The sequence below is a fragment of the Zeus faber genome, assembly GCF_960531495.2.
Source record: "Zeus faber genome assembly, chromosome: 12".
In the NCBI taxonomy this organism is placed as follows: domain Eukaryota; kingdom Metazoa; phylum Chordata; class Actinopteri; order Zeiformes; family Zeidae; genus Zeus; species Zeus faber.
The window spans coordinates 6,171,042-6,198,966 of NC_137196.1; the positions used below are offsets into that span (position 1 = coordinate 6,171,042).

At 42.3% G+C, this 27,925-nt stretch overlaps 1 protein-coding gene across 1 annotated transcript in view; it reads left to right on the plus strand.

Moving 5' to 3' along the window:
* The window catches only part of LOC307238299 (contactin-associated protein-like 4), a gene marked incomplete at both ends in the record, with an annotated part of 237,140 nt that overhangs the window by 177,495 nt on the left and 31,720 nt on the right, over nt 1–27,925 (plus strand). The window contains 6 exons of the mRNA XM_080011231.1: nt 5,021–5,127; nt 15,859–15,978; nt 16,147–16,347; nt 18,269–18,431; nt 20,704–20,831; nt 21,900–22,070. Of these exons, the coding sequence (XP_079867357.1) occupies nt 5,021–5,127; nt 15,859–15,978; nt 16,147–16,347; nt 18,269–18,431; nt 20,704–20,831; nt 21,900–22,070 (890 nt within the window). The remainder of the gene's footprint in view (nt 1–5,020; nt 5,128–15,858; nt 15,979–16,146; nt 16,348–18,268; nt 18,432–20,703; nt 20,832–21,899; nt 22,071–27,925) is intronic.

The window sequence follows — 27,925 nt, forward strand, 5'->3', positions numbered from 1 at the left end:
TTTTCTAACTTAGAGAGGACTGAAGCATATTTAATCTTAATATATTTCTCCAGGTTTTCAAAATCCCCATTGTCAAAATCAGAATCTAAATTGACGTTGCTCTCTATACTTTCCCCATCTGAAATCATTGGCAACACTGGCACAAGATTCCTCGACAGAATTTTTCCCAGGGTTAAAGACATTCACTGTGCCTGTATTTATGACTTTTGAAGTTCTCATAGATGGTGGTTTTATAGTCACACTTTTGGAACACGCATGTTACAGTCTCCATATTTTTAAGACGCTGAAAGATGTGTTGAAAATATTCATTTTCTTTTTTGGTGAAGGTTAATTCTGTGGTTCTTGGAATTCCATATATGGGTGTATGACCTTGAGCTCGGTTCTCTTTGTTTCAGCTGCAATTTTTGTCCTCCTGTTTTTGTAGAAGACTTAAGTTCCCTATTTTGGTTTTGAAGCATACATTTGTGACCAACCACAGACTTTAGGTACATTTGGTGGCTTTTGTGTTTTTGAAGAATGTGAAGAATCAGAGCTTCAAATAAAATGTGCCACTTGTGCAAATCAAGCAAATGTTTTTAAAGCTATGACTTGTTAATGGCAAGGGGTTGGCTAACTATGTTTCTGAGATGTTCACCCTCAAAGTTTTCCCCCACACTTGGCTTCATTCATTCAGCTAGCTCTCAGAATGCAAATTGTTTGGAGGACTAACAAAGCCGCATGGCTACTTGTCACATGGCCACTGAATGGGGCAATCTCTGCATTTTTCTTGTGTTTTGAGGAAATGTTGACCTGCGTCATCGACAAACAACATCTTTTGATTTTATTTTACTATAGCATGGTCCTCAGCATAGTTTGTGATGAAGGTCACCACTTTTCGTGTTTTCTCGTGCTGTAGAAATCACTTGTTGGACCTCTCTTCTTTACACAACCCATGACGCCATTCTCTTTCATGTGTCGGTGGATCATACTGAGGCAATTGTTGCCAATTCTGTTAATAAAATTGCGAAAATATATCACATTTAGCAGGAAATATGCACATGTATGTTAGCTAGAGATGTAGGCTTACGGACTATAACAGGATGGCACTGTTGTGATAAAATGATAATTACACAATCCACTGAGTACTGGGTCCACTGCCTCTTTCTTTTGGTTCGTGTTTTCTTGTTGTCTGAAGTCATTTCACTGTGTCTCCCATTGCAGAATAGCTGTCCCATCATAAACATGTCTGTCTCCTGCTTTGTTAAAGCTGCTATCATGTAGCGTGATCAATAGATATAATTAGGATCCAGTTTCTTTGTGCATGATTCCTGGTCAAGCATGACATTTCTTTTTCGCCCCTGGCCGCATTTGTAGGTTGTCCATTGTTTGTATGAAGATCTGCATCACCAACCTCAACGGACTTCATTACATCATGAACTTCTTCCATTGTAACAACAACGAGCGCATCATCGGCCATCTCTGGTGGTTCTTGAAAATATTCAGTTTCATCGTCACATTCAGGTTAAAATCCGCTGTTTGAAATGTTCTTCATATCTGATTCAGCAGCGCTGTCGTTCTTCAACACTGCTGTTGGAAAACAAACTATCATCACGGAAGATGAAGTCCAGAACAAACTGCTTCCACTAACTTGGATCTATCGCACTGGCCAGATTAACATCCGAGATATGAATAAGAGCTTCCGCCACCCGCGTCTTGTAATCCATAAAAACAGGGAGATGAAAGTTTTCACAGAGAAGTGAAACCGAAGAATTATCGTGCTGTGCTTATCCATCTGTTTACGGTAGTGACGTCAGCTTTATTCTTCTTCACGATTGAAGTGAACTTTGCTTCCCCATGTAATCTAACAGGAATATTTAACTCAACGGTTTAACATTGATCTACTATTTATAAATCATACTCGGGGTTTGAAAATCCATTGAGAGATTAAAAAAAAAATCACAAAGGAACACAAATGTGGAAAAATCGAATTTTCCTTCTAGAAAGGTTTTTTCAACTTATTTGGCAGCTTGGGTCAATTGTAGAAATGTAGCAGATAGTGGGTTTTGCCGCGGTGGGTCACATTTTAAAAAGGTTTTTTGATACATATACCTTGAGAATTGGTAGTTTAGTATAACATGTAATCAGTTTCTTTTCATGTGGGGTTACTAATCAAGCACAACACTTTTTAGTACCAAATTTCTTTTGTGTTTCCCCAGACAGTGTTTCCTTGCCAGGCTGGAGCAGAGGGATCGTAACAAATAGAGGGAATTTAGTACTGGACTACATTTGGACGATATCCACTTGATTTGTCTAACTCAGACTGAAAAGTCTTATATTAGCTTTGACTGAGCTCTTGAATTCATTTTTTTGCACAGAAAAAAAGACGGTGGATTTTGTCTGAGATCGTTTATAAATAAGTTATCGGGAAAATTACTTTAGGAGGTGACCTGTTTGTTGCCAGTATGGACAGAAGAAACAATAATAGTGAAGAGCGCTTTCAATGTACATCTGAAAAAATGTGAACCTATCCTTTAAGTACAGGAAAGATACAACAAAAACTGCAAGGGTTGAGGGGTGCCAAGAAATTAGAAGAAAATCAAGAGCTCAGTTTTTATGTCAGTTCACATTCCAGGCCATTTGTTGGCATTCTAAAATAGATTTGTCTGGTTTGAAGGCAGTTTAAGCCTGCATGAGTTATTAATTTGTGCGTTTTACTATACAATTTTTTTCAAAACTATTACTACTACATTACAGTCTTGTCAATAGCATTGTGACACTCCATTCTGGGAATACTTTATAACGTACCTTTGGCAGTCCAATGAGTTGTGTCTTGGCCTGAAGTAACCATCACTCGTCAGGGGAAAAGTCATGAGAAGAAATTTCAAAATCTATTAATAATAAGTAGATGGGAAATTTCTATTCAGTGTTAAGCTTGACAAGCGTGTGAACCAACTCTCCAGTATACACACACACACACACACACACACACACACACACACACACACACACACACACACACACATACAAAGTGGTCAGAACAGAAGCGTGAGCTCTGTAACTGGCTTGGTGGCAAGCTAACGTAAGCCTTCAGCAGCTCAGTATTGCTGTGCCAATGTGCTAAGCTGAGCTAAGCAGCTACAGCAGTACACAACATGAATACACAACTTTCATTTATGGTATTAAACCATGAGATTCCCACCTGCAAATTAGTAACATACCTGTCCGCTAGCGAACTACGTTATCAACTGGCCACGATAACTTAATAGGCCAATCTCCATTAAAAATATTAGGCAAATTTGAAACTTACTTGCAATGGTTGACTTGGTTCAGTCAGTTTTCTAAATACTTAAACAACAGAATTTAACCAATTCAGGTGGACCATTTTATATCTAACATATTTCATTATATACATTTTATATCAAAATTATAATTGTGTCTCGCCGTAAGAAGGGAAAATGGTGGCTCAACTGCGGGTGGAAAAATCTGATGTGAGATGCATTAAGAGAACCTAGGTGATGAACTTTCACTGTAATGAGAACAGTAAGTTAAGGGAACAAAGTGTAATTTTCAAGTTGATATGATCCACAAAAGTAGTTTGCCATCACCAAATCAGAAAGCTGAATGAGACTCATTCAAAACATTATGTCACTTCAACTACTACTGAAACACATTTTTTACAGTGCATGAAAGCCTCAGCTAGCGCTCTTCCTCTGTTGGACGCTCTGTATCACAGGGCTCTGTGATTCATAACCGATTGTAAACCCTCACACACCATTGTACTCTGTATTCTCTATTCAACTGGGCATCATTATTCTTGTGTAGAACTTTGCACAGGTAATACATAATTTATAAATCCATCCATGGACTGCTTCCCACCTATTTTTCCACTTACACAGACATTTTATATATTTTCTTTGATTGTATTTCTCTGTAAAGCGTGAGGTGTCTGGAGGTGTCTGGAATGTTTGGGGTGAAGAAGGGCACTGGGGTCGCAAGAAAGAGCCCATCCTATAGTATAATTACTAACACATAGTGCTTCTATTGTTACACGGAGAACGTCGACATTTGAGTGTCTATTTTGGGACCTTTGTGATGTCAGTCAGGCGCTGAACTGTGACCTATGGATTGGAACCAGATGTGTTACATTATTTCTGTACAAGTATAAAGGACAGTCTCTTGTTCCATTCGAGAGAGAATACATTTGGCTCCCTTCTCTCTCAGACAACAATGGCAAGTCTGGTTTGATGCTGTTCTTCCTTGTAATAAACTTATTATTATAATCAAGTCAGCGTCAGCGGAGATTCCTTCTTCATCAGCACATCATCGACAACTAGAAACAACAAGCGCATTGTGTTGCCCTGGTATGAAATCCGCTTCATAAATAAAGTGTGACTTGACTTGACTTGACTTGACATGTAACGTAAACAGTGCTGCTATAGCTTACGCTCCTAAGGCTTTGTCACTCCCTTCATCCCCTCTGGATAGAGCGTCTGTGGGGATTGCTCTTGTACATAGTATTTAATATCAGATGTGCACTTTGCCACTTCTCACTTTTATGATTTGTGTTCTATTTTGTCTCTATTTTGAATGTCCTGTCTTGAACTTTGTGTTGTATTGCAGCTGTCGTCTTGCCCAGGTCTCGCTTGAGAATGTGTCTCAGTAACATCACCTGTCTAAATAAAGGTTAAATTAAAATTAATATATAAAAGTGAACCCATTACAGTGGTTCCATGGAACTTGTACATTAAGCATGGAAAATAAAAACTAGTTAAAAACTCAGTTTCTGTAGTGTAGAGGTTATCACATTTGCCTCACATGGGAACGGGCCCCAGTTCAAAGCTTTCCTTAAGTATTTTATTATTCAATTTCCCAAACACCCTTCCAGAGACACATGCACAAACACATTGTCCTCAGCTTATTTGTAGTTTATCCTGACAGTCACAAAGCATCCTTGAAAATCCTTGTCATGAACGTTTGAAGAACTATATGTTCCTCCCCCTCTGTCTCTCTCTCCCTCTCCATGTCTATGTCTCTTGCCCAGATGCTACCCCAGCCACTGTGAACACGGAGGCAGGTGTAGTCAGTCGTGGAAAACCTTCCACTGTAACTGTTCCAACAGCGGCTACAGCGGAGCCACCTGCCACAGCTGTAAGACAACACACACACACACACACACACACACACACACACACACACACACACACGGCGAGAGAGGCAGAGAAACTACTTTTTTAACTTTTACACTTAGTACTTTAAGTGTATTTCCATTAAAAAATATTAAAATTTTTGATAGACAAATACAAAGAACAAATACAAATACATAATACAAATGGCCTTTCCACACATCCATGGATACGAAGGAAAAATCTCACGTTTCCTTTTCGATCACCCTGTCTTGCAAGACTCACCAAATCTAATTTGTCAAACTAAAATAACTCTGTAAGACAATGCCATCATAAATAAAAAAAAAGATATATAAACAAGCGGAAGAAATGTGCAAATGTGGTGATTGAACATTTGATCAGCTTTATGAAATGGTTTTGCAGCATTTTTTGTATTTTTTTATAATGCAAAACACCAGTTCTTTGAGAGTTTTCACGGAGCTCTTATAATGTGCAGTAACACAAAGAGATAATAATAGTAATTGAAATGAATGTACAAAAGCTTTAAGCTGTATTATGCAAAATTCTGAGCGTATTATTATCTACGATCTATTACAATGCAGTTCAAAATAACTGAAACCTTTATCGAAATGGCAGACAGTGAAAATTTCGATTTTTAAGAATGTTGCTTTTTTAAAGTTCATTGAACTGGCCACAACAGACCGTACTAAGCTCAGATCCTGTCGTGTTAAGAATTTCCAAATCCGGAATGATGCGATGGAACTGCAACTTTGAGCTACGGAGAGTTTATTGGACAGTTTGAGAATCTACCAAAAAAAACAAAAACACTTTATACATCGACGTAGTGAGTCCTAAGCTGAGTGTCTCATCTAGCAGACATTTCACCCACGAGTCCGCCAAAACTTTTCCCTGCTCATCCCTTTGCACCCCCCTTTGCAGGGCGGTCCCTCCTTTGCTATTTCCCATCCCCCGACTATCTAGTTTCAGACTCCCCGCTGAGTGTGCGCCAGATTAACCGTTTCAGTGCCGGCTTCTAACTGGTTGCGTAGTTACACCCAGTGTCTTTATACATGTTTTAATTTTGGCTCTGACTAATCAATGAAACTGTATTTCATAATTACCCACAATATGAATGATAGTAATGTATATAAATACATTCATGTAATGAATACTGTAGTATACGCACATATAGTTCTGCTATCGAGGATTAGTTCAATCTGTAATGTTACAGTTATAGTTATAGTAGTATAGTTATATGTAGTATGTAATAGTTATAGCATATGTAGATATATATATATATATATATATATTTATTTATTTATTATTATTATTTTTTTCTCACAATCCGTATTGATGAAATTTGATATAGAGACAATCTGTAATGTTATAGTTGTAGTTATATAAGTATAGTTATATGTAATATGTTATAGTTGTGGTATATGTATATATATATTATTTTTTTTTTTTTTTCTCACAATTCCCTCCTTGGACACCGTCAGGTGTCCACAACAAAATATGTGTAATACAATGAAACAGTTCTGCATAGCATGATGTGCACAGTGCATGGCTCCAGGAGTGATTGGCAGGGAAAACCCCATTTGTCTCAGCAGGAAAACCTGCCATCATCTGTATAATTGAACGTGCGGACAGCATTCACTCACCACCTGGACCATTTAAAATAAAAGAGCAAACTAGCACAGAGTCATTTCTTAGGAGCAGTGTCTCCCTGGCTGTGATAATGGATCTCCCAGCTTTTTAGTTCTTAACTTCATGGGATGTGTGTTGACTTTGCCGTTGTAATCTTTCTCTCTTGAACCCTGGTCAACTAGATGCATTCATCGTGGACGAGGATGTTGGGGTCCTGGTGCTGGGGAAGTGTGTCCATACCTACAGAAACATAAGCATCGCCACCTTCCTCCTGTCTCAATGCAATATGTGCTAGTATTTCTGGTTTTCCCAATGCAGTCATGATGCAATTTTCACTAGAGCACAAATGCATGGTATACAACAACATCCACATACAATTAACAGAGCACCAATGGTAGCAACGTTGATTAAGCATGATAAAAGGAGGCCTTTTCATTTGGAAAACATAGAGTCGAACCAACCAGTGATATGACCATCTATTCCTGCATTTTCTTTTTGTCCTACGCTCAGTGAGCGGAGTAGCAATTCCTCCTACTGGTTCCTGTGTTTATAAGCACATTACTCCATGCCCCACAATCAATACGGGTACCTCTAACATCGTCCAGCCACGAGTACGGGTACCTTTAACATCGTCCAGCCACCAGTCACTCGTTAGTCTGGGGTCACACATATTCTCATTCCACTGGTACTGCTCCTACCCTGTGGAATCACACTTTATTATGGAACAGAAATCAACCTTGAATGCCAGGATTTGTCCTTCATAGGCCTATATGACGGGAACTGTTTCTTTCGTTCTGCCCCACTCTGCAATCTTTGTCATATACTGATCATACGATAATTGGGGTCCCACTTGGTAAGAATATGTATACTGTGTAGGGTCCAGGACTTCTACTAGGGTAAACAAGAAAAACAATTTCCACACGGTTAATTACAGAATGCTTGGGTTTTTCAGCTGGATCCTTGTTTCTGTGAGAGTTCTTGTGGGTGGGGTGGCAGGGGCGCAGTGGGAGAGGTGGTGCCAGAGAGCACCAGTTTTACTGCATGTGAAGTGGTCGATACTACCTCCCAAGGTCCAGTCCGCCTTGGCTCGGGCCACTTCCGTTTGTGGACCTTGATGTGGACCCAGTCTCTGGGGCTGACCACCACCGGTGTGGGGCAGTCTGGGGCAGTGTTCTTGACCTATGAATACAAAACTCAAGATACTGCTGTTAGTGTTTTGACATATTCAGAAAAACCTTCCTGGAAATCATCAAAAGCAGGTGATTTAGCTGGTAGTTTGAGAGGACCTGGCATGGGGCGGCCTGTTAATATCTTGTGTGGCTAAGATGTGTTTGACTATGGGGAGAGGCTCGCATGGACATTAATGCTAGGGGTAGGGCATCGACCCACGTTAGTTTAGTCGTTTTTGTGATGTTCTCTAGTGACATACTGAGTTGCTGTTTTGTCTCTACCAGCACCTTGACCATTTTTTCTTTGAGCCTCTGGTTTGCCCTTTCCACTAGGCCTTGTGACTGTGGGTGATAGACTGAACCATATCTATGGGAGATACCTAATGCCTGTTCTATCTGTCTGAGTTTGTCGCTGGTAAAATGAGATCCATTGTCTGAGCAGATAACTGTGGGGTAACCCCACCGAGGAAGGAGTTATTTCGTTAACCATTTAATCACTGATTCTGCATACTCTCTTTTGCAAGGGACTGCCTCTACCCATTTAGAGAATCGATCTACCATCATGAGTAGGTATCGATACCTTTGCACTCTTGTCCCTGCCCATGTCTGTGAAATCTATGCATATTTCTCTGAGGGGTAGGGGGGCCCTGGGAATGTTCTCAAAGGTCTTTGGTAGACTGTCTTCTAATTTAGCCTGTGACAGACTACGCATTCTGCAACATGGTTGGCTACCATTTCCTCCAGGTAGGGATGCCACCAGTCCTGTTTGAGCCTGTTGGTGGTTCTTTTGGGTCCTTCATGAGTCTGTCCATGTGCGTCCTTGATGAGGTTGACCAGGAGTGTGACTGGTGCTACTGGGCGCCCATCGTGGCTTCTCCATAGGCTAATGATGCATGTGGCTTCTTTCTTCTGCCACTGCAAGTGTTCGTACCCTTTCGCTTCTTTCCGCACTTCTTTCAGATGTTCCTCTGACGAATTGAACGCGTTGTCTTCAGTTAATACAATCATCATTGCTGCGCTTTCTTTTAGGTACCCTCCTGCTTCTTTTGCTGCTGTGTCGGCTGCGTTGTTGCCAGCGGTGACATTTGAATTTCCTTTGGAGTGTCCTTTGCATTTGATGATCTGGATTTTTCGGGAGAGATGTATGGCTTTCAGGAGTAGGAGTACAAGGTCTTTGTGTTTTACTGGGGCTCCTGCTGACGTTTGGAGTCCTCTCTTCATCTATATGGCTGCATCCACGTGGGCTGCCATGTGTGCGTATGCAGAGTCGTGAATATGTTTGCGTTTTTGTTTTTGTGATTTTTAATGCTTCCACCAGGGCATAGAGTTCTGCTTTTTGTGCTGATGCTGGTTGTTCTATCATCCCACTTCTAAAGATGACGTGGTGTCCATTAATTTGTTGAATGACTGCGTATGATGCCCTATTTCCCTCTTCTCATTTGAAGCAACAACCATCTATAAACAGGACAATTTCTGCATCGGGGTCAGGTGTTCCATCCAAGTCTGGGCGGCACTTTGCTTCCAGTTTCATGTATTGTACGCAGTCATGGGTGCCATCTGCATACTGTAGTCCGTTGGCCATGTTGATTCCGTCGGCTGTGTACGAGACATTGTCTCTTTCCAGGGTGCAAGCGCATCTCTTTTTTCGCTTTTCCCATTTTGATTTTGTAGCCGCATTTTGCGATGCGCCGTAGCAGTGATTCGGTGGCCATGAGGCAATCTTCTACTGTGGTGGCGGCCAGGAGGATGTCATCGACATTCTGGATGAGGACGGTATCTGGTGGGAGTGGGAGTTCCTTGAGATTGGCCTTCAGGCAGGCGTTGAATATGGTTGGTGTGCATGTGAATCCTTCTGGCATTCTTGTGTAGGTGTAAGAGCAACGTGAATGCAAACATATCCTGACTTTCTTTGGCCAAGGGGAGGCAGAAAATGCGTTGGCCAGGTCCATGACGGTGAAAAATTGATGACTCGGGGAGACTGCGTGCAGGGCGACATGGGGGTTGGGCACTTTTTCAGTAATGGGCTGGACCACTGGGTTGATACGTCGCAGATCCTGGACCAGGCGTCATGAGTGTCCTCCGGCCTTGGGTACTGGTAGAATTGGTGTGCTCCACGGTGAATCCACTGGTCGTAGAACTCTTGTTTGTAAGAGGGCTTCAATGGTGGAGGCTATTCCCTATACCCAGCCCAGTAGACAAGTATGGGGTCAGAGGTGGTTTCAGGAGTTCCACCTAGGACAAGTATACGTTCGAGGTTGTATTAGCTCTTCTTTTGGCTCAGAGAAATGAACTTCCAGACCATAGGGGTTACATATCACAGATGGTCCTGTTCTTCGGAGAAGGTCCCTTCCCATAAGGTTGATGGAGCAGTCTGGTGAGTAAAGGTATTGGTGTCTGACTTTGTGACGACCTATCTTGGTAGGGAGGGGTGCGGTGAAGCGTTGGACTTGTGTCGTCCCAGAGAATCCAACAGTCTGTAGTTTCCGAGTGGATAGTGAGGGTATGTTGCCGGCCAGGTTCTTCATTAAGTTCTACCATTAGCTTGACAGTGATTCCTTGGATCGTACATGGCACTACTAGTTTGGCATTTAATTTTGTCTGTACCACCACTTCCATGTCCCCTGGGCGCCTCTATGCTCCATGCCATTCCTCCATTCCGTAAATGGGGAACTTGCCCTCGGGGGGCAGGGCGTCCATGCGGGGTCCTCTTCCTCTCTGAGTGGGGCGGTAGGATCCTCTGTATAATTGCTGGGTTTGTTGGTTCTGGGGGCATTCCTTGCCCAGTGGTCACTTTGGCCACAGGTGAAGCATCCTGTATGTAAAATATAGGTAGTCCAGGCCTGCTGCCTGGGATAGCTGCTGGGCTGGTGGGTAGGCGGGGGTTACAGTTAGGGGCTGTAGTCCTGTCCATTGTGGTGGTGCGTTTTGGGGTGGGGCCAGTGCTTCAGGGGTGGTGACTACTGCTTGCACAGTTGCTTTCTTCTTTTTGTCCGTATTGACTTCGTCTTCTAGTTTTTTCACCTGCATTTTTAGTAGTCTGGTTTGTATGGAATCTTTCTCCAGGAATTTGTCTTCTTGCTTTTTAATGTGTCTTTCCAGGTGATGGATGAGAGGGCTCTCCCACTGTCTCTCGGTCATGTCTGACGTCAAGTCCAACTGTGTCTGCGAGCTTCAGCCTGACATCTCCTGGGAGGCCATGTTGGACAATCTGCATGTACATGGGGAGACCCACTAGGCAGGCGTCATGACGTTCTCCAGTGCTATCTCTCCAGAGCTCCTTTGCTCGTGTGAGGTAGGCGTGTGGTTCTTCTCCATTTTTATATCTCAGGTCCGCCAGGGCCACTGCGTTGCGTCTGGTCGGCCAGGTTTCTCTCATGGCTGTCCATACAGTATGTCATTTCACATGGGGTCGGATGGGTGCTCGTCTGCCATGGCGAGGGGTTCTAACTTCTCTTTCCAGGGAGGTCAGGGTGATGTTTCGGTCTGGCGCGGAGAATGGCTCGCACATCTCCTAGGGCTAGTTTGTCAGTTTGCCGCTGTGTGGTTTTCAAAGATGCGGATCCATGCTGCAGCTCCTTTGTCCAATGCTGGTAGGTTGCCTTTGAGGGCCTGCATGTCGCGGTGGCACCAGGGAACAAATGTTTTTCTCTTCCTGCTAGGCGGGCCACCAGGGGAAACATTGGTGCGGGTTCTTCGTTGCTGGCATCGTCACTGGACCAGTCAGCATCCAGGTCGGAAATCGGGTCTTCTCTCTTGTTGGAGGACTGCTGTTGTTCCTCCTCTCATTGCCTAATTTTCGAGCGGGTAACCATCCCTATTGGTGACGAACTTCTGGCTTGGCTTTTGGATGATGATATAAAGGTTCCTTTTCTCCTGTATGTGTACTCTCCCCGGGAGCTGCCACTGTTTTTCAATGAAATTTTTTTGTCTTAATCTCGTGGTCTGACATGTGTTCTTCTCCCCAGGAGTGGAGGGGGGTGGGCAGCTATGTTTTGTTTTCTTAAAGGTGTATTTGGGGACTATAGGGGTAGGTGTAGGTGTGGGCTGGCTTCGCGTCTTTTGTTTTTTTCTTTGGGTTGTCGTTTGGCTGTAGTGTGAACATGGGTTGTGTTGGCGTCCTCTGGTAGTCGGCAACGTCGTCCAGTCAGTGTGACAGCTGCGCGGCTTACCCTTGTGGTACATTTCTTTTTTCTTTTCTTGATGCCTTTTTGTGGTTTGTAGAACTGGCAGTTGGATTTGTTGTCCTCTGTATTAGAGGAGAGAAACTCTTTGTCGTCCAGATCGGTAGGGGGCGATGTCTGATCATTGTCCTCGTTCTCACTGTCAGATGGCTTTGGGGAGCGCTGTACTCGGAAATGGATTTTGGCCCTTCCATTACTAATACGGGTACTTGTATTTCTGGTCGGGGTGGGGTGGCTATCTTCTGGTCGTTCAGCACAGGGGCACTGTTGCTTCAGGTGTGTGCTCTGTCTTAGGGTTGTAAGGAGGGGGCGGGTTCCGGTGTGTTTCTTCAACGGCCAGCAGGGACGTGTAGAGGGACGGGGTGGTGTGGGGTTGGAGTGGGGTGTGACCTTGGGGGATGGATTCGGGGAGGGGCAGTAACTTGTCTTCTTGTGGGGGGGTAGGTTTCTTTCTGGGCTTCTCCCACTGCCATGATTGCGGCATTTCTGATTTTATTGCGATGTCCGACAATTATTTCCACTCAACTCCATGCCATCATTATGCGCTGAACCAGCGCCCATCATGCACGCTGCTTGTTGAACTTGTGCCTTCCAGCCCCCATTAATCCAGGGTTGTTTTTTGCATCCACTTTCGCTTAGGCCAGCAGTCTTTTTTCTTCCTCTATCACCTTGGTGCGGTTTTCTGCTGTCGGGGTAGTGTCTTTCGGCCACCACCCTGCTTTGATCCATTTTTGTTCACATTTATGGAATTTCCCAGTTTCTCTTGCATGGAACTTTGGCTCTGTTCTGTTCTTGAGCTCAGCTACAGCTTCATTACGAAGCTCAATGGTGCCGGGTCTGGGGGATGGGGTCTTTTCCATTATGCTTTTGAATGGCAGGAGAACAAAAGACATGGGAAGAAGCGGGGAGGGGGAAAACCTTAGATGTTCGGATCTCAATGCATTCCTGGTGCAGCTGCGCCACCAGTGGTCGTATAGGTTATCACAGGTCATCATTTTTTTTTCTTTGGAATCCTCCCCTTTTATCTCAAGCAATTTGAGGAGATTTTCATACACATACACACACAAAATCTCTATCACACACGCACAGACTCTCAAACACACACACGCCCGTGGTCTCTCTCACATACACACACACACACGTGGTACCTCTCTTCACACACACACACGTGGTACCTCTCTTCACACACACACATGTGGTACCTCTCGTTACAAACACTTTCAGTCACACAGCCGGCCATAATATTTTATGCTAAGTCACGTGAATTGGGCCTTTTATCCTTTAATATTTGGTTTCTCTAAGAACCCGGCCTTACACCCCTAAATGCTTGGTTTCTTTACTATAAAGAGAAATCCGGGCCTCTCACCCTTAAATGCTTGGTTCTCTTTCCTAAAAAAATAAATCCGGGCCTCTCATCCTTAAATGCTTGGTTTTCTTTACTAAAAAAAGAAATCCGGGCCTCTCACCCTTAAATGCTTGGTTCTCTTTACTAGAAAAAAGAAATCCGGGCCTCTCACCCTTAAATACTTGGTTTTCTTTATTAAAAAAAGAAATCTGGGCCTCTCACCCTTAAATGCAATTACCAACTATTGACTACCCTTCTGAAGTCTGAGTTTAACAATTTTCATCGCCAGACATCACTCAGTTTAGGCACACTGGAGGTCTTTCAACAAACGGGCCTAAACGGGATTCGGAATTACTTTGCCAGTTAAACACTGTTTATCACCAAAACGTTGCTCACTTTAGACATACTGGATGTTTTCTCAACAAACGGGCCCAAAAGGTATGTGGAATGACTACGCAAGTTAACACACAGCGACTTTGAAGGGGGGGTTCCTGACCCATTCTCTTAACTCTCTCTTAACCTTTACTACTGTTCTCATTAAACAATCCAATTTCTCGTCTCTACAATATTTAACAATTATTATTCATGCATCATTTAACAATACATCCCCCAAAACCACAAAGTTGTTCGTCTAGCCTTAAACAGTACAACACTTCCACCTAAAATATTCCTATCTAATCGATGCAGACTTCATGAAATGGCTCTGCTCACCTTTTAGCGAGTACCCATGGAAGTATCGCAACCGTTCAGGCTTTCAGAACTCCTCTGCAGTCTTATAGTGGGATCACGTTGGGGTCACCAATTTGTCGTGTTAAAAATGTCCAAATCCGGAATGATGCGATGAAACTGGAACTTTGAGCTATGGAGAGTTTATTGGACGGTTTGAGAATCTACCCAAAAAATTATAAACTTTATACGTCGACATAGTGAGTCCTAGGCTGCATGTCTCATCTAGCAGACATTTCACCCAGGAGTCCGCTTAAACTTTTCCCCGCTCATCCCTTTGTTACAAACGACACACCCCCCTTTGCGGGGCAGTCCCTTCTTTGCTATTTCCCATCCCCGCGGTGTGTGTGCCAGATTAACTGTTTCAGTGGCGGTTTCTAACAGGTTGCGTAGTTACACCCAGTGTCTTTATACATGTTTTAATTTTGGTTCTGACTGATCAATGAAACTGTATTACATAATTACCCACAATATGAATGATAGTAATGTATATAAATACATTCATGTAATGTATACTATAGTATACACACATATAGTTTTGCTTTCGAGGATTAGTTCAATCTGTAATGTTACAGTTATAGTTATAGTAGTATAGTTATATGTAGTATGTAATAGTTATAGCATATGTAGATATATATATATTTATATTTTTATTTATTTATTTATTTATTTATTTATTTTTTCTCACAATCCCTATTGATGAAATTTGATATAGAGACAATAGAGAAAGAGAGGGATGATGAGAAGACATGGAGGATGGGTGAGGAAAGAATGGAGAGGTAAAGGGAGGGTAGCTCAGGTCCTGTACCTGTACCTGTATATATTTTTAGCCACTGAATCTTCTACTGGACAGGTTGCTACCCAATGACACACACACACACACACACACACAAGCACACGTAGTGTGTCCAGATGGACCATTCGTAGGTGCATTTTGGGTAATATATATTGGACTACATGGTGTGTTAATTTTTCAAATGAGGTTTGGTGCGCCTTACAACATAATTGACACCCTACTTAACCCATAAAAAACAAACGCTCAATTTGGAGCGCAGGTGTTGAAGGGAATTTGAAGAAATTCAAGCACGTGATCTAATAAGAAGTCACATGCTGGGATTATAGAATGGTATGGCCAAAAATATACCTCTGCCAACCATTCCATTTTAGTCTAATGGCATCCCCTTCTAAATTTTATAATCTCCAAATTACATGTATGTTAATAATTCACTGCCAATGTCAACTTTTGTATATACTCAGATGCCGGTTCAAGTTTTAGGAATGTATCGAAAATCACTTCTCCACTGTATAACATTGTCTATATAAATATTAACTATATATAAATACAGTTTTATGCAATATTTATATTTACCTGTTGGTAAGTACTGTAAATCAACTTAATCATAGTTTGTTCCACAGCTTTTTCCCAGACTCCACTGTCATTGTCTCTCCCTCTCCCTGCAGTCCGTCACCTGGCCTCCAGATGTCCTCAGCGTTCCCTCCTCCCCCACTATTCAATTATCATCCCTCACCCTTTGGCCCCTGTTTGTCTTCATGTCAGTTTGTGATATTCTTTGTCTGAAGTTCATAAGTTTATGTTTAGTGATCGTAGTTTCATTACAGGTTGCTGCCTTTTGAGACATCAACGTTAGCTTAATTGTTGTGTCACTGATGTGATTATTTCTCCTCAGCGGTGTACGAGTCATCCTGCGAGGCCTACAAACACAAAGGAAACACATCGGGGCTGTATTACATCGACGTAGATGGCAGTGGACCAATCAGACCACAGCAAATATACTGCAATATGACAGGTAACACACACTCACACACACACACACACACACACACACACACACACACACACACACACACACACACACACACATACACAGTGGACCAATCAGAACACAGCTAATATAATCTCTCTCTCTCTCTCTCTCTCTCTCTCTCTCTCTCTCTTCTCAATGTCTCTCCATCAGAGGACAGGACATGGATGGTGGTCCAGCACAACAACACGGAGCTGACCAGAGTGCCGTCCGCTCCGGCGGGGAACCAGCACTCTGCCCACTTTGACTACTCCTCAGAGGAGGAGCAGCTGTCGGCCGTCATCGACCAATCGGAGCACTGCGAACAGGAACTCACCTATCACTGCAGGAAGTCGCGACTCCTCAACACACCAGGTCAGACATGTTCAATTCCAAACAGGTCATAAAAGGTTTCTGAAAGCACTCCATTTATTTGTATGAACCTAATAAATAAAATAAATGGTGAAATAAATGAATAATAGTTTTTACGAATGAAATATGAAAATAATTTACAAATCCTGTTCTACCCAATACCTCCCGAAGGCAGGGCGCGTCCTAATTCTTTTCACCCTCATTGTGCAGTCTCCTGACTTTTCAATTGATTTAAAACATCTGCCGACTTCTAATGGCAAGGAAAAAGAACTCAGCCTATCTGAAGTAGAAGTCTTTCTCGACCGTGCGCTGACCTTTTAGAGTCGCGGTCCGTCCATTGGAAACTCTTTACACAAGATCTAAATATATTATATCTTGTCTTCATGCAAACATATATTTCATGAGGTTTATTTGATTCCCCAAACCTCTGCATTCCTTGTCTATGGGTGATTGATGGAAGGAGCAACCTTCCTGCCTTCCACATCTGCTTCTAATTGTGGCATACTCAACACAAAGACATGTTTACTTATTCATTGATTCCCTTAAAAATAAGCTTAAAATTATACTACAGTGACCACCCTGCTCCCTAGAGAATTTGCTTCGTGTCTTTGTGTGTTTCCCGCCTGTGTGATCGTCTCCCTGCCCCAATTAGTTTCACCTGTTCCCAGTTAGCTCTTCCTCCCCAGTGTATTTAGTCGGTGTGTTCCCCTTCCTCTGTACCAGTTTGTCTTTGTACCATGTGTCAAGTGTTCCAAATAGCTTACTGATCTCCTGGTATTTTTGATTCCCTGCTCTGTTTCCTTGACTTCGCCTTTTTCTACTCCTTGTTGGATTGTTTGCCCAATCAACTGGCTGCCTGTGTGGGAAAATGGGAGAGCCTGTTATTTCCAGTACAACAGCAAGTAGTTTCCTCAGATGAACATTTGCCTTTTTCCATGAATGAGAATTGAAAAGTCCCTTTATATTTATATATATAGTTGGCAAAGTGCGAATAAAAATATCAAATAAACATGATTCACTTCCATTAAAGAGCTTTATTGATAGTGAATATGCTGACATCAAAGGTTAGCCTTAATAGCAATATTTTAAATATGTGACTTATTTACTTAGTTTTAAGCCCACTTCTGATAAAAAAAAAAAAAACACTTGACTGATGTAACTTCCGTTTGTACTGTCGGACCAAAAATTTGTCACGAGTAGAAAAATTTGAATGCGTCCCAGAACCTAGAACTCACTAGAAATCCTGCTGCACGTCACAGCTTTTTCGCGTGCAGAATCCGACTCTCCATAGGAATGAATGGACTTAAGTTTGTTTTTGTCATTTGTCCGATTCGATGTAAAGCAAGCTTTAAACTGCATACTCTATGTTCCCTGGACCAACGGACAGTTGGTCCTCACACAATACATCCACCTCTAAATAATTTGGGTGGACTGGATCCGATCAGGCAGTGAGAGAGCTGAGGGGAAATGGAGAGAATAGAGGCTAGAGGTGGATTTATTAATACATTTATGGATAGAAGAATAGATGACATTTAATGCTGGGATACGCTAAAGTTCTTTGATGAGCAGCATGGAACCAATCCTAAGAATCCATTTTGCTTCTGAATGAAAACAAACAAAAAAACCCCATTTTTGTTGTCCGGTATTGATTTTGTTAGACTAATAAAACGTGGTTTCTGTGTCAGTATAACTGGTTGCAAAGCTCTGGTTTGGTTGCTCCACACAGGGGGAAAAAGGGTCACGTAGTGCAAGGTCAAGCAGTGCGGAGGTGCTAAGTCATGAAATAATCATTCCAACCAGCAGTCTGCCATTTTGAAGTCCAGATGAATTTTAAAACGGCACTCAGACGACTTTAGCCGAATCCACAGCTGAGTGTCTGGTTTTCTGAAGAGTGTGTGTGTGTGTGTGTGTGTGTGTGTTCCAGAGGGCTCTCCGTTCAGCTGGTGGCTGGGGGGTCCGACTCCAGGTCGGGTCCAGACCTACTGGGGGGGAGCTGTTCCCGGCAGCCAGCAGTGTTCCTGTGGCCTCCAAGAAAACTGTGTGGACCCTCTGCACTACTGCAACTGTGACGCTGACCGCCCCCACTGGCACGTGCACTATTATTGTTATTATTATTATTATTATTATTATTATTATTATTAGGGGTCCAGCCTGTCTGTTTTTGAAATCTTAAACTTTCTGGAACACATCATCGGCAGAACCTACGAACCCGGTTCGGTCTTGTTTGAACTGATATGTCACAAACACCTCTTGGTTGAAGTTTCATCCAAATTGATGCACATACGGAGTAGAATTTAGTGAAAAAAATCTTCCAATTTGGTTGATATCACAGATGCTGCCCAATGCATTTCACGCCAAAAGTAAAAACGCTAAAGAATCTAGGAACACGGGTAAGGTGTCGTTTAAACCAGTATGTCACAGGGATCTTGTGGTTTCAAAATCAATCCACATACAAAGCAGATATTAGTGAAAGGCCAGACAACTTTGATCCCAAATATTCAGCTTCTCTTGCCTAACTGACACGTCACTATTCATAAACAAAATGAACGAGATCAGATTTACACTAAGACGCTTTATGATGTCATCATACTATTTACTATAAATGTACAGATTCTGATTGAGAATGTCCATTGGTCCAGTGTGTGGTGTAGTCTGCGTAGTGGTTTGACGTTACCAACTATCGATTTACATCTGTTTTTATGTACCTTCTTACCTGGTACATGTCAGTAGATCTGTTCTCTTGATGAATTATTTTCGTAGTACCAGTTACTTTGCCGGATTAATGAAATATATGAAAAAAAGTAATCCACAAAAACTTGTGACCGGGTCAAGTGAAATCGAGTGCGAGTGAGGGATGCATTCAAGATCCTGTGTGGCATCGGAAAAATAGTCGCCGTGCAATGGTAATTACTCACAAAGTGCCACAACACTTTTGGTATTTCATGGAAATGTAACTTAATGAAAATGTAATCCAAGGAAAAAGGTCAGCAGTGAAATTACGTAAATTAGACAGTTATCATAATTCTACGTGAATACGTCATAATTGACGAGACACAACCTATCGTCTCTTACCATCACTGAGAGTCCAGATGTACTTATATACAACATGGTAAGTTATAACAATAAAAATATTTGGTTTAAAGCAAAAAAATTACTTTTTTTTTAATAAACGTCATGTATAAACATTTTCCGACACTAACAACTTAACAAACTTTAATGAAAAGGCAGAAAGTGTTTGCAGTATTGACAAAGTCATCCATAATAATTATAATGACAAATTAATGTTAAAGTTCTATCTGAATTACAATATAGACAAGTAAACTATTAAACTGAATTTTCCAATCATAGATTATTAACAGAAAAAATACAATAAAGTAATAATTACAACTAACGTGTATTTATATATTTCTAAAATTAAATGGATTTATTGTTATTGTTATGAAAAGTAATTATCAAAGTTGTTTTTGTTATTGTTCCGGATGCCGATGGAACAATAATACAAAAAATGTGCCTAAAATTATTAAACTTGGCCCTATGTATTGCTGCCTGCAGCTCATTTATTATTATTATTTGTATTATTATAACCCTCATGTTTACTCTCATTATATAGTGATGATATGCACTATTATAATAATATTATTATAATTACCATGTTTACTGTGCACTGTTAATAACACAAAACAATGTTTTCTGTCATTTAAACACATTAACATATTTATTTTACTGACTGGTTCACCCCCAGATTCTCAAACAAACATGGAATATGTTTAACAATCTAGTGACAGTGAACCATTTCCATCTACAGAATTGTGTGTAAGTGAGTTTAAAAAAACACCCCTTTTCTTCATAATTTCAATGACATTTTTTTAGCAGCAATCAGGAAAGTACATTTATAATTTTTTAATCAACGATTTTCATTCAAATATGACAGTGATTTACTTTAATTAGGTTAAGACCCAAAGAATAAGCTTTGTAGAATCATCCAGAGCATTTCATAGTCACAAGTTGACTATTATAAAGCTTTGGATCTACACTTAATTCACCCTAAACACAACATATGTATGGATGTATGGATGCTTCCTTGATATTAAAACTGCTTCTCAGAGTGGTGGCTGTATTTTTAAGATCCAAGTTCTCCCGCAAGAAGCCTAACTCGACGTCTGTAGATGTTCCGAAGAAAAGTGAGTGATCTATGGCTGTTAATGGACAAAATTGTCATGGTTAAGGTTAGGGTACGGTTCAGTCCAACTTTTGTATATCTCCCCCTCCACAGATGGACAGATAAGGATCATTGGTTGATGTTAGTAAAGTAACAGCTCATGTTTCTTCTCTTTCTTCTCCTCCCTCTCTCCTCTCCAGGGCCAACGACTCAGGCCTTCTCACCCAGAAGGAGAGTCTCCCAGTCCGATCTCTGGTCCTGGGTGACGTCCAGAGGCCCAGCTCCGAGGCCGCCTACCAGGTGGGGCCACTCCGTTGTCATGGAAACAGTAAGTCCTCTTCATCATCACAGTCATTTCCATCATGATCCCCATCAGACATTAATCAGTGATTTTTAATCAAGAAAGGACTATATGAGAAATTATTTGAACCTGTATTAGCATATATTAGCATAAACAAGCTTAGTATATTTGCACATGTACTATAAGTATTTAGATTAAGTTCAAAAACAGTTGTAGCAGATTTGCCTGCCATACGCATTTTCAGGGTGCTCCAACATGGAGACGCAGGCAGCCATTTTGCAAACACACCAGTTTATTGCAGAGAGTGGCAGATGGAACATTGTCATGACAGAGGCTCTCCCAGTGTGTGTGTGTGGGGATAGGGGATTTACCTGTTGCTTGTTTATTGCTCTTATGAGCAACAGGTGTACAGCCACCCGGCCAAGGGGCCCAATTAACGATGAACATTACTCCTTTTATCTTGTAGAAGAAGAAGAAGAAACAATCTTTATTTGTCACACAGCACACCACACTACAACACATGCTTGCACACACACACACATGCCCATGCTTTGGATGGTGGCCGGTGAAATGGTTCCTCTGCATTTGACCCATCCTGGCTTGTCCTTCCTCCGGGGCCACAGCCAGGAGCAGTGGGCAGCATACGTAGACGCGCCCGGGGACCAGGTGATAAATGTCCATCGCTGGTCAGACGATAATGTGTGCCTGTTTTTGAAGGGGGTCCTTACTGACGTGAGGTGGAGGAAACCCCATGTGAGCACGGGGAGAACATTCAAACTTCACACAGAAAGGCTCCTATTTGGGAGATAACCCGCCGGAGCACGGTGCCAACAGCGCCCCAGGCGGGAATCGAACCCAGGACCTTCTTGTTGTAAATCATCTTATTGCAAAGCGTTTCACAGTAACAGTCTTTTTCTTCCATGCTATAATCAAGCAACTACTCAACAATGAATAAAATACAATCTAGTGTGATAAATGACCTTTTATCTGTTAATTTATCTGGAATCCTTCCTTTGTCGTAGCCTAATTACTTGAAAAGGTGCCATGTTTGTTTGACACAATTTACCTTTAAAACCTTTCACCTTGTTTTGCCAGAGAACTTCTGGAATGCAGCTTTTTTTGACAAGGAGACCTCGTACCTCCACTTCCCGACGTTCCACGCCGAGCTGAGCATAGACATCTCCTTCCTATTCAAGACCAGGGCCTCCTCCGGAATTTTCCTGGAGAACCTGGGCATCAAGGACTTCATCCGCATAGAGCTGAGCTGTGAGTCAGAGCTGCTGAGGAAGTATCCAATCTGGGGTCCAAATATCAAGATATCCAATGTACATCCATACAGGAAATTCAAACAACACCCTGAGATCCTCCCATGGAGATCCTTAACATACACACTCCAAATTCCCAGTTCTTTCACTTCAGGTGGGATTTCCAAATGGTTTTGTTTGTTTCTTACAACCTATTGCACAAAGCTAACGGTGATTTGATCAATAAAGGAAATGTTCAATAGCGTATTTTTCCTCTCTTAAACAACTAAGTTAAATACATAAAAATACATCAGCCATAACATGACTTTGTTATGCAGTCAGAGTACCTCTCTTCTCATTCAGCTTCTGGTCTTCTGGGACATGAAACTCATATGTCTCTGAACGGGAACACAAAAGGTGTGAAGTATGCCACTTCCACTGTTCCTAACACACAATGCATTTGCCAGCCACAAAGACAATGGTCTGTCAAAAAGTTAAACAATTTCAATGTAGAATTTCCATTTAAATGCTTATCTTTGTCACAAATATCAATAATATTGGGTGTAGGGATGGTGTGGTTTGAGCAGCCACACCTGTCCTGGGTCTAGGTAATTAGAGGCCCAGGATCAGTGTGGCTGCGTACCTGTTGCTCGTTGATTGGTCTAATGAGCAACAGGTAAAACCCCCATCCCCCCACACACAGAGGAGAGGAGCCCTTGTCATGACATGTGTCCATCTGCTCCTGGGCTTATCCCACCTAACCCACTCTCGAAAATAATCTTTTCTTAACCCCATCGTCTGTGTCTCTGTGCCTGAGGGCACTGAAACACCCACAGTGGTGCCTGAACAGGGACTCTCCGGCATGGGGAAGGGTCACAGAAGGGCCGTCCAAAGATGTGCTGGAGCCACCAGCAGGTCAACGGTCAGCCCCAGCACCAACCCTGTCCCGAATGGCAGCAGCAGCACCCAGGGGTTCCGATGGAGGACCGGGGGGGAAGCAGCCGCAGCAACCACCATGGGTAAACGCCTGTGGCTAGCTTCTCCACCCAGCAGCCACCAATGGGACCATCCAGCAGCCCATCAGTCAGGCAATCCCTGCAAGCAGTCCCCGCAACAGCCAAGCCTGGCCATGCCTCCACAAGCCATCACTGCAACTTGAGGCCCCAAGCTCTGGAAGGGAAGAGGGGAGTCTGTATTGTCGCCCTGGGCAAAGGTTGCCAGTGGACTGTGCTCTTCCGGGGAACCAGGTCCTGGTGTTGGGGGCATGTGTTGTGGGGATGGTGTGGGGGATTGTAAAATTTGATATTTTATATGTAATTTAATTTTACTTCAAATAATTGTGATTGTGGTGTGGGGATGGTGTGGTTTGAGCAGCCACACCTGTCCTTGGTCTAGGTAATTGGGGCCCAGCATCAGTGTGGCTGCCTACCTGTTGCTCGTTGATTGGTCTAACTAGCTACAGGTAAAACCCTCATCCCCACACACACAGGGGTCGGCAACCTGCAGCTCACGAGTCGCATGCAGGCCTTTAGCCCCTTCCCAGTGGCTCCCTGTGGCTTTGACAAAAAATTATATGGAAACGGTAAATTTTCAACATTAAAATTTTAATATATCATTGTTGTAGGCCTAAAGTTATTCTTACGTTCTCCAATTGTAAAAATGTGTTTTTTTTAACATTTCAGTCAACTTAAATGTTTATAAGGGGTTTACATTTTCCAAGTTCCAGCTTTGAGGACCCCCACGACATTGCCCCGACCAAGAAAGACTCAAGTATGAAATGATGGAGTTATGTCAGTGATAAACGTAGCCCATATTTAATCAAATTAATCAATATTGTTTTTGGATATTGCCAATAGTTTTTCCATTGAGATGTATATTATTAATAACTGTAAACATTGGGATGTGGTGAGATCTCTCTTTTTCCAATTGAGGAATTTTGTTTCCTTGGCAATTGTTAAGGCGATCAAAATGGTGGTGTTTCAGTGGTGGGTCGACTGAAGAGAGGTCACCGAGAAGACATATAGACGGGGAGAATGGAATGCTGCGACCCAAAAGGGTTCATAGCTTCTTGGTGATGTTGGCCCAGAATGCTAGGATAGGTGGGAAGAGCCAGAAGGCATGGAAGTAGTCATCTCTGGTGTTAAGGGAATAGTGAGTGCAAATGTCTTCATCCACAAAACCCATTTTGAACATTTTGTGTTCTGTGATATGAGCTCTGTGCAGAATCTTATATTGGATGAGTTGCGTTTTGGAGTTGCATGTCACTGAAAAGGTGTTGCTGCAAATAAGCTTCCACAGATTGATATCAGTGGGAACGGCAAGGTTGCTCTCCCATTTCATTGTAGGGAAAGATATAGTGTTGTCTGTTTTTAATGAAAGTTTGTATATGCTGGAAAAGGGATTTTGTAATTAATCGATATGATGTTCAATCATTGGAGGTGGTTGTAGGATTTTGTTCGTCAATTTTATTTTAACACAACAGAGACTGCTGTAGTTGAAGGAATTGAAGGAAGCCACTGATATTATACCTTTGGGTCAAGTTAGGAAGGGTATAAGCAAACTGTTTTCTAAAATGTGTTCCAGATGATTAATTCCTTGTCTTTTCCAAGACCTTAAGATTATTGGTCTGTTTTTAGCCAGAAAATATGGGTTGTGCCAGATTAGTGTGAATTTGTTTGGAGATAGAGTGTGACCGAGTTTGAGGAATATCCACCAGGCTGACAGTTTGTGGGTTTTGGGTTTTTCAAGCAATTATATTTCCTTATAAATTCAGTAAGGAATGGTAGATCAGATAACAGTAACTCCTGACATTCTGTTTGTTCAATGTCTCGTCATCCATGGCCTAATTGTTGCTCTGGTTGTAACCATTAAATCATAAAATGAAGATGGTTCACGAGATAGACAGTGTTTTTCTGGAGTGTTGCTAGTTTAATTCTTGGTTTCTTGAATTTCCAATAAAATTTATTGACTATTGAGTCTAGAGTATTAAAACAATGTACTGTTCGTTGCACTGGGGTAACTGAATATATATAGTTTATTTTTGGAAGTTTATTAATTTTCACTGCTGCTATCCTACCAATTAGTGAGGTGGATAGGATGTTCCATCGAATAAGATCTTATTCAATGGATTTGAGCAATGGAGTGAAGTTAAGGGGAAACAAATCTGACAGATTAGTTGAGATATCAATACCAAGGTATCTAATATTGCCCGCTATGATGGTTAAAAGAAGTTCCTTGGTTGCGGCATTGCAGACCTCCAATGAGTGGTAAGACCGTGGTTTTAGTAAAATGTATTGAATAGTCTGAGATAGCTGGGAATTTAGATATGAGATTGAACACCTCCGGTAGGGATGATATTGGGTTCCGTATGTACAACAAGATATTGCCTGCATAAAACCTAATTTTGTGAACAGAGTTTCCTGTTTGTATGCCTACGATATTACTGTTTTGACGGATGGCCTCAAGGGGTTCAGTAAAGATGGCAAATAGTAAAAGGGGGAGCGGACATCCTTGTCTTGTGCCGCGTTGTAGAGTGAAACGCTTTGAAGTGTAACAATTGGTGATGACAGAAGAAGTTGGGGAGTTGTAGAGGATTCCAATCCACCGAATGAGTGACTCTCCAAAGCCAATTTTGTTGAGGATTGAAAACAGATATGTACAATTAACTCTGTCAAATGCTTTTTCGCCATCTAAAGAGGCAATAACAGTATTTAAGTGGTTCCTTTGAGATATGCTGATCAGACTGAATAAGCAACGCATATTGCTGGATGAGTGTCTCCCTTTTACAAAGCCTGCTAGGTCTGGGTGAATTATAAATGGAATTACTTTTTAAATTCTGTTTTTCAGTGTTTTACTTATAATCTTAAGGTCGCAATTACTAAGGCTTATGAATCTATAACTGGAGGTGGGGTTGGGTTCTTATCGGGTTTGAGCAAAATTTGAGTGGTATTCATGTGCGGAGGCATGGTAGAGTTTGATTTAATCTCTGTAACCATTCTGATGAAAAATTAGGATATGAGTGTCCAGAAGTGTTTATAAAATATCACTCGACAGCCATCTGATCCAGGTGATTTATTGTTAGAGAAGAGAGCTTTTCTGGTTCTTCTAGAGTAAGTGGTTGATCTAAGGTGGTGGCCTGCTCCGTTGAAAGTTTAGGAAAGTCAATAGCATCAAGGAATCGGTGAATGTTTGATTAGATTCATTATCCGAGTGATAGAGCTTATTATAAAAGTCTCTAAATATGTTATTGATGTCTTGCTATAATGTGTTTTCCTGCCCTTTGATGGCTGTAATATTTTTTTTTTCTGTATCGCATTTCAATTGATTGGCAAGAAATTTACCTGATTTGTCATTGAATTCAAAATCATTTGCTCTTGTTCATTGCATGAGGAATTGTCCAGATGTAATTGATGGATGATATTATCAATTTGAGATGTAATTGTCCGGATTACATTTATGATTTGCTTAGTGGATGAGTGGGCTTGTTGGGAGTGCAACTCCTTTAGTCGTTGTTCGAGTTTATTTTGGCATTCTTGTCCATTCTTTTTCTTGTGAGTGGAGAATGAAATAAGACTACCTCTTAGAACTGCCTCAGCTTTTTCCCAGAGTAAGGATGGTAATATTTCTGGGGAGTCATTCAGTTCAATGAAGGAAGTCCATCCTCTGTAAAATAAATGGTTAAATTCTTTATCTGTCAAAAGTGAGGCGTTAAACCACCACCTGCCGGGAGGGTACCCGTTTGTTTCATTTATGAGGTTGAAACTAATTGGCCTGTGATCGTATTTTACAATAGGGTGGTTTTCAGAATTAGTGATTTTGGACATTGTGGAGTTACTTGTCAAGAAAAACGATTCGAGAGAAACTTTCGTGGAGTGGTGAACAATATGTGTATTCTCGAGAATGTGGGTTATTTGATCGCCAACAATCCCCAAGAGCAAGATCAGTCATATATTGTTTTATAGTGTCCGACGAATGGCAGGATTTGTGAATATTTCTGGTTTGAGAACGGTCTAAACTTGGATCCAGTACTGTGTTGAAGTCTCCTCCCAATATGATAACTGAGTCAGAGAATTCTAAGAGTTTTGAAAATATATTGTTGTTTTTTTCTTTTATTTAATTTTTTTTTCTAATCTGTGCTGTCAGCATGGCCCCAAAGATACCCTACGGCAGCAGAAAATCTCCAAGTACGCTGCCCCGCAGCCACAGAAGACCCCCGGAGCCCAGTGAAGCCAGAAGGCCGTTGAGCACGAGGAGACCCGCACCCCAGGGGCACACACATACAACAAACCCCAAGTGCAGGCAGAAGAGTCAGACGCAGGCACAGAACCCAGGCCGCGGGCGCAAGGCACGGACCGCAGTCCCGGATCCCGGCACCACAGCGACAGACCGACACCTCTTCTGAGCCGCGCAAGGGGGAGGCCCACCCCACTGCAGCCGACCAGACGCCCCACCCGGAGTGAGCGCCAAGTACCCATACACATAGCAGCGTGTGTTCAGCGCGGGGCACCTCGATGCCCCCCCCCACAATGGCAAGCAGCCCCCCCAGGGGCCCTGGAAGGCACCCGACGGCGCTCTCCGCAGCCCCTGCCAGGTCACAGCACATCTTAAGCCACCAGGCGCAAGCCGCCAGGACTCCAGCCCAGCCGGCAGGGGGGCCCACCGATCCGACCAACCATGCCCCCACACCGACCCGCCATCCCGGAAAACCTCAGGCTCAGTGTGTGCTGTTGGTAATTGCAGTTAAAATTGCCGGGGTTCGGGATGCAAGTCCTTCAGGGAAGTCAAACCCAAAATCACTCGCACCCCTCTTGCCCCGCAGACCCTGGTCCCTGGTAAAGTGTTGTTCGGAGTAGGATTGGTGTGCGAGTGTATGTGTTC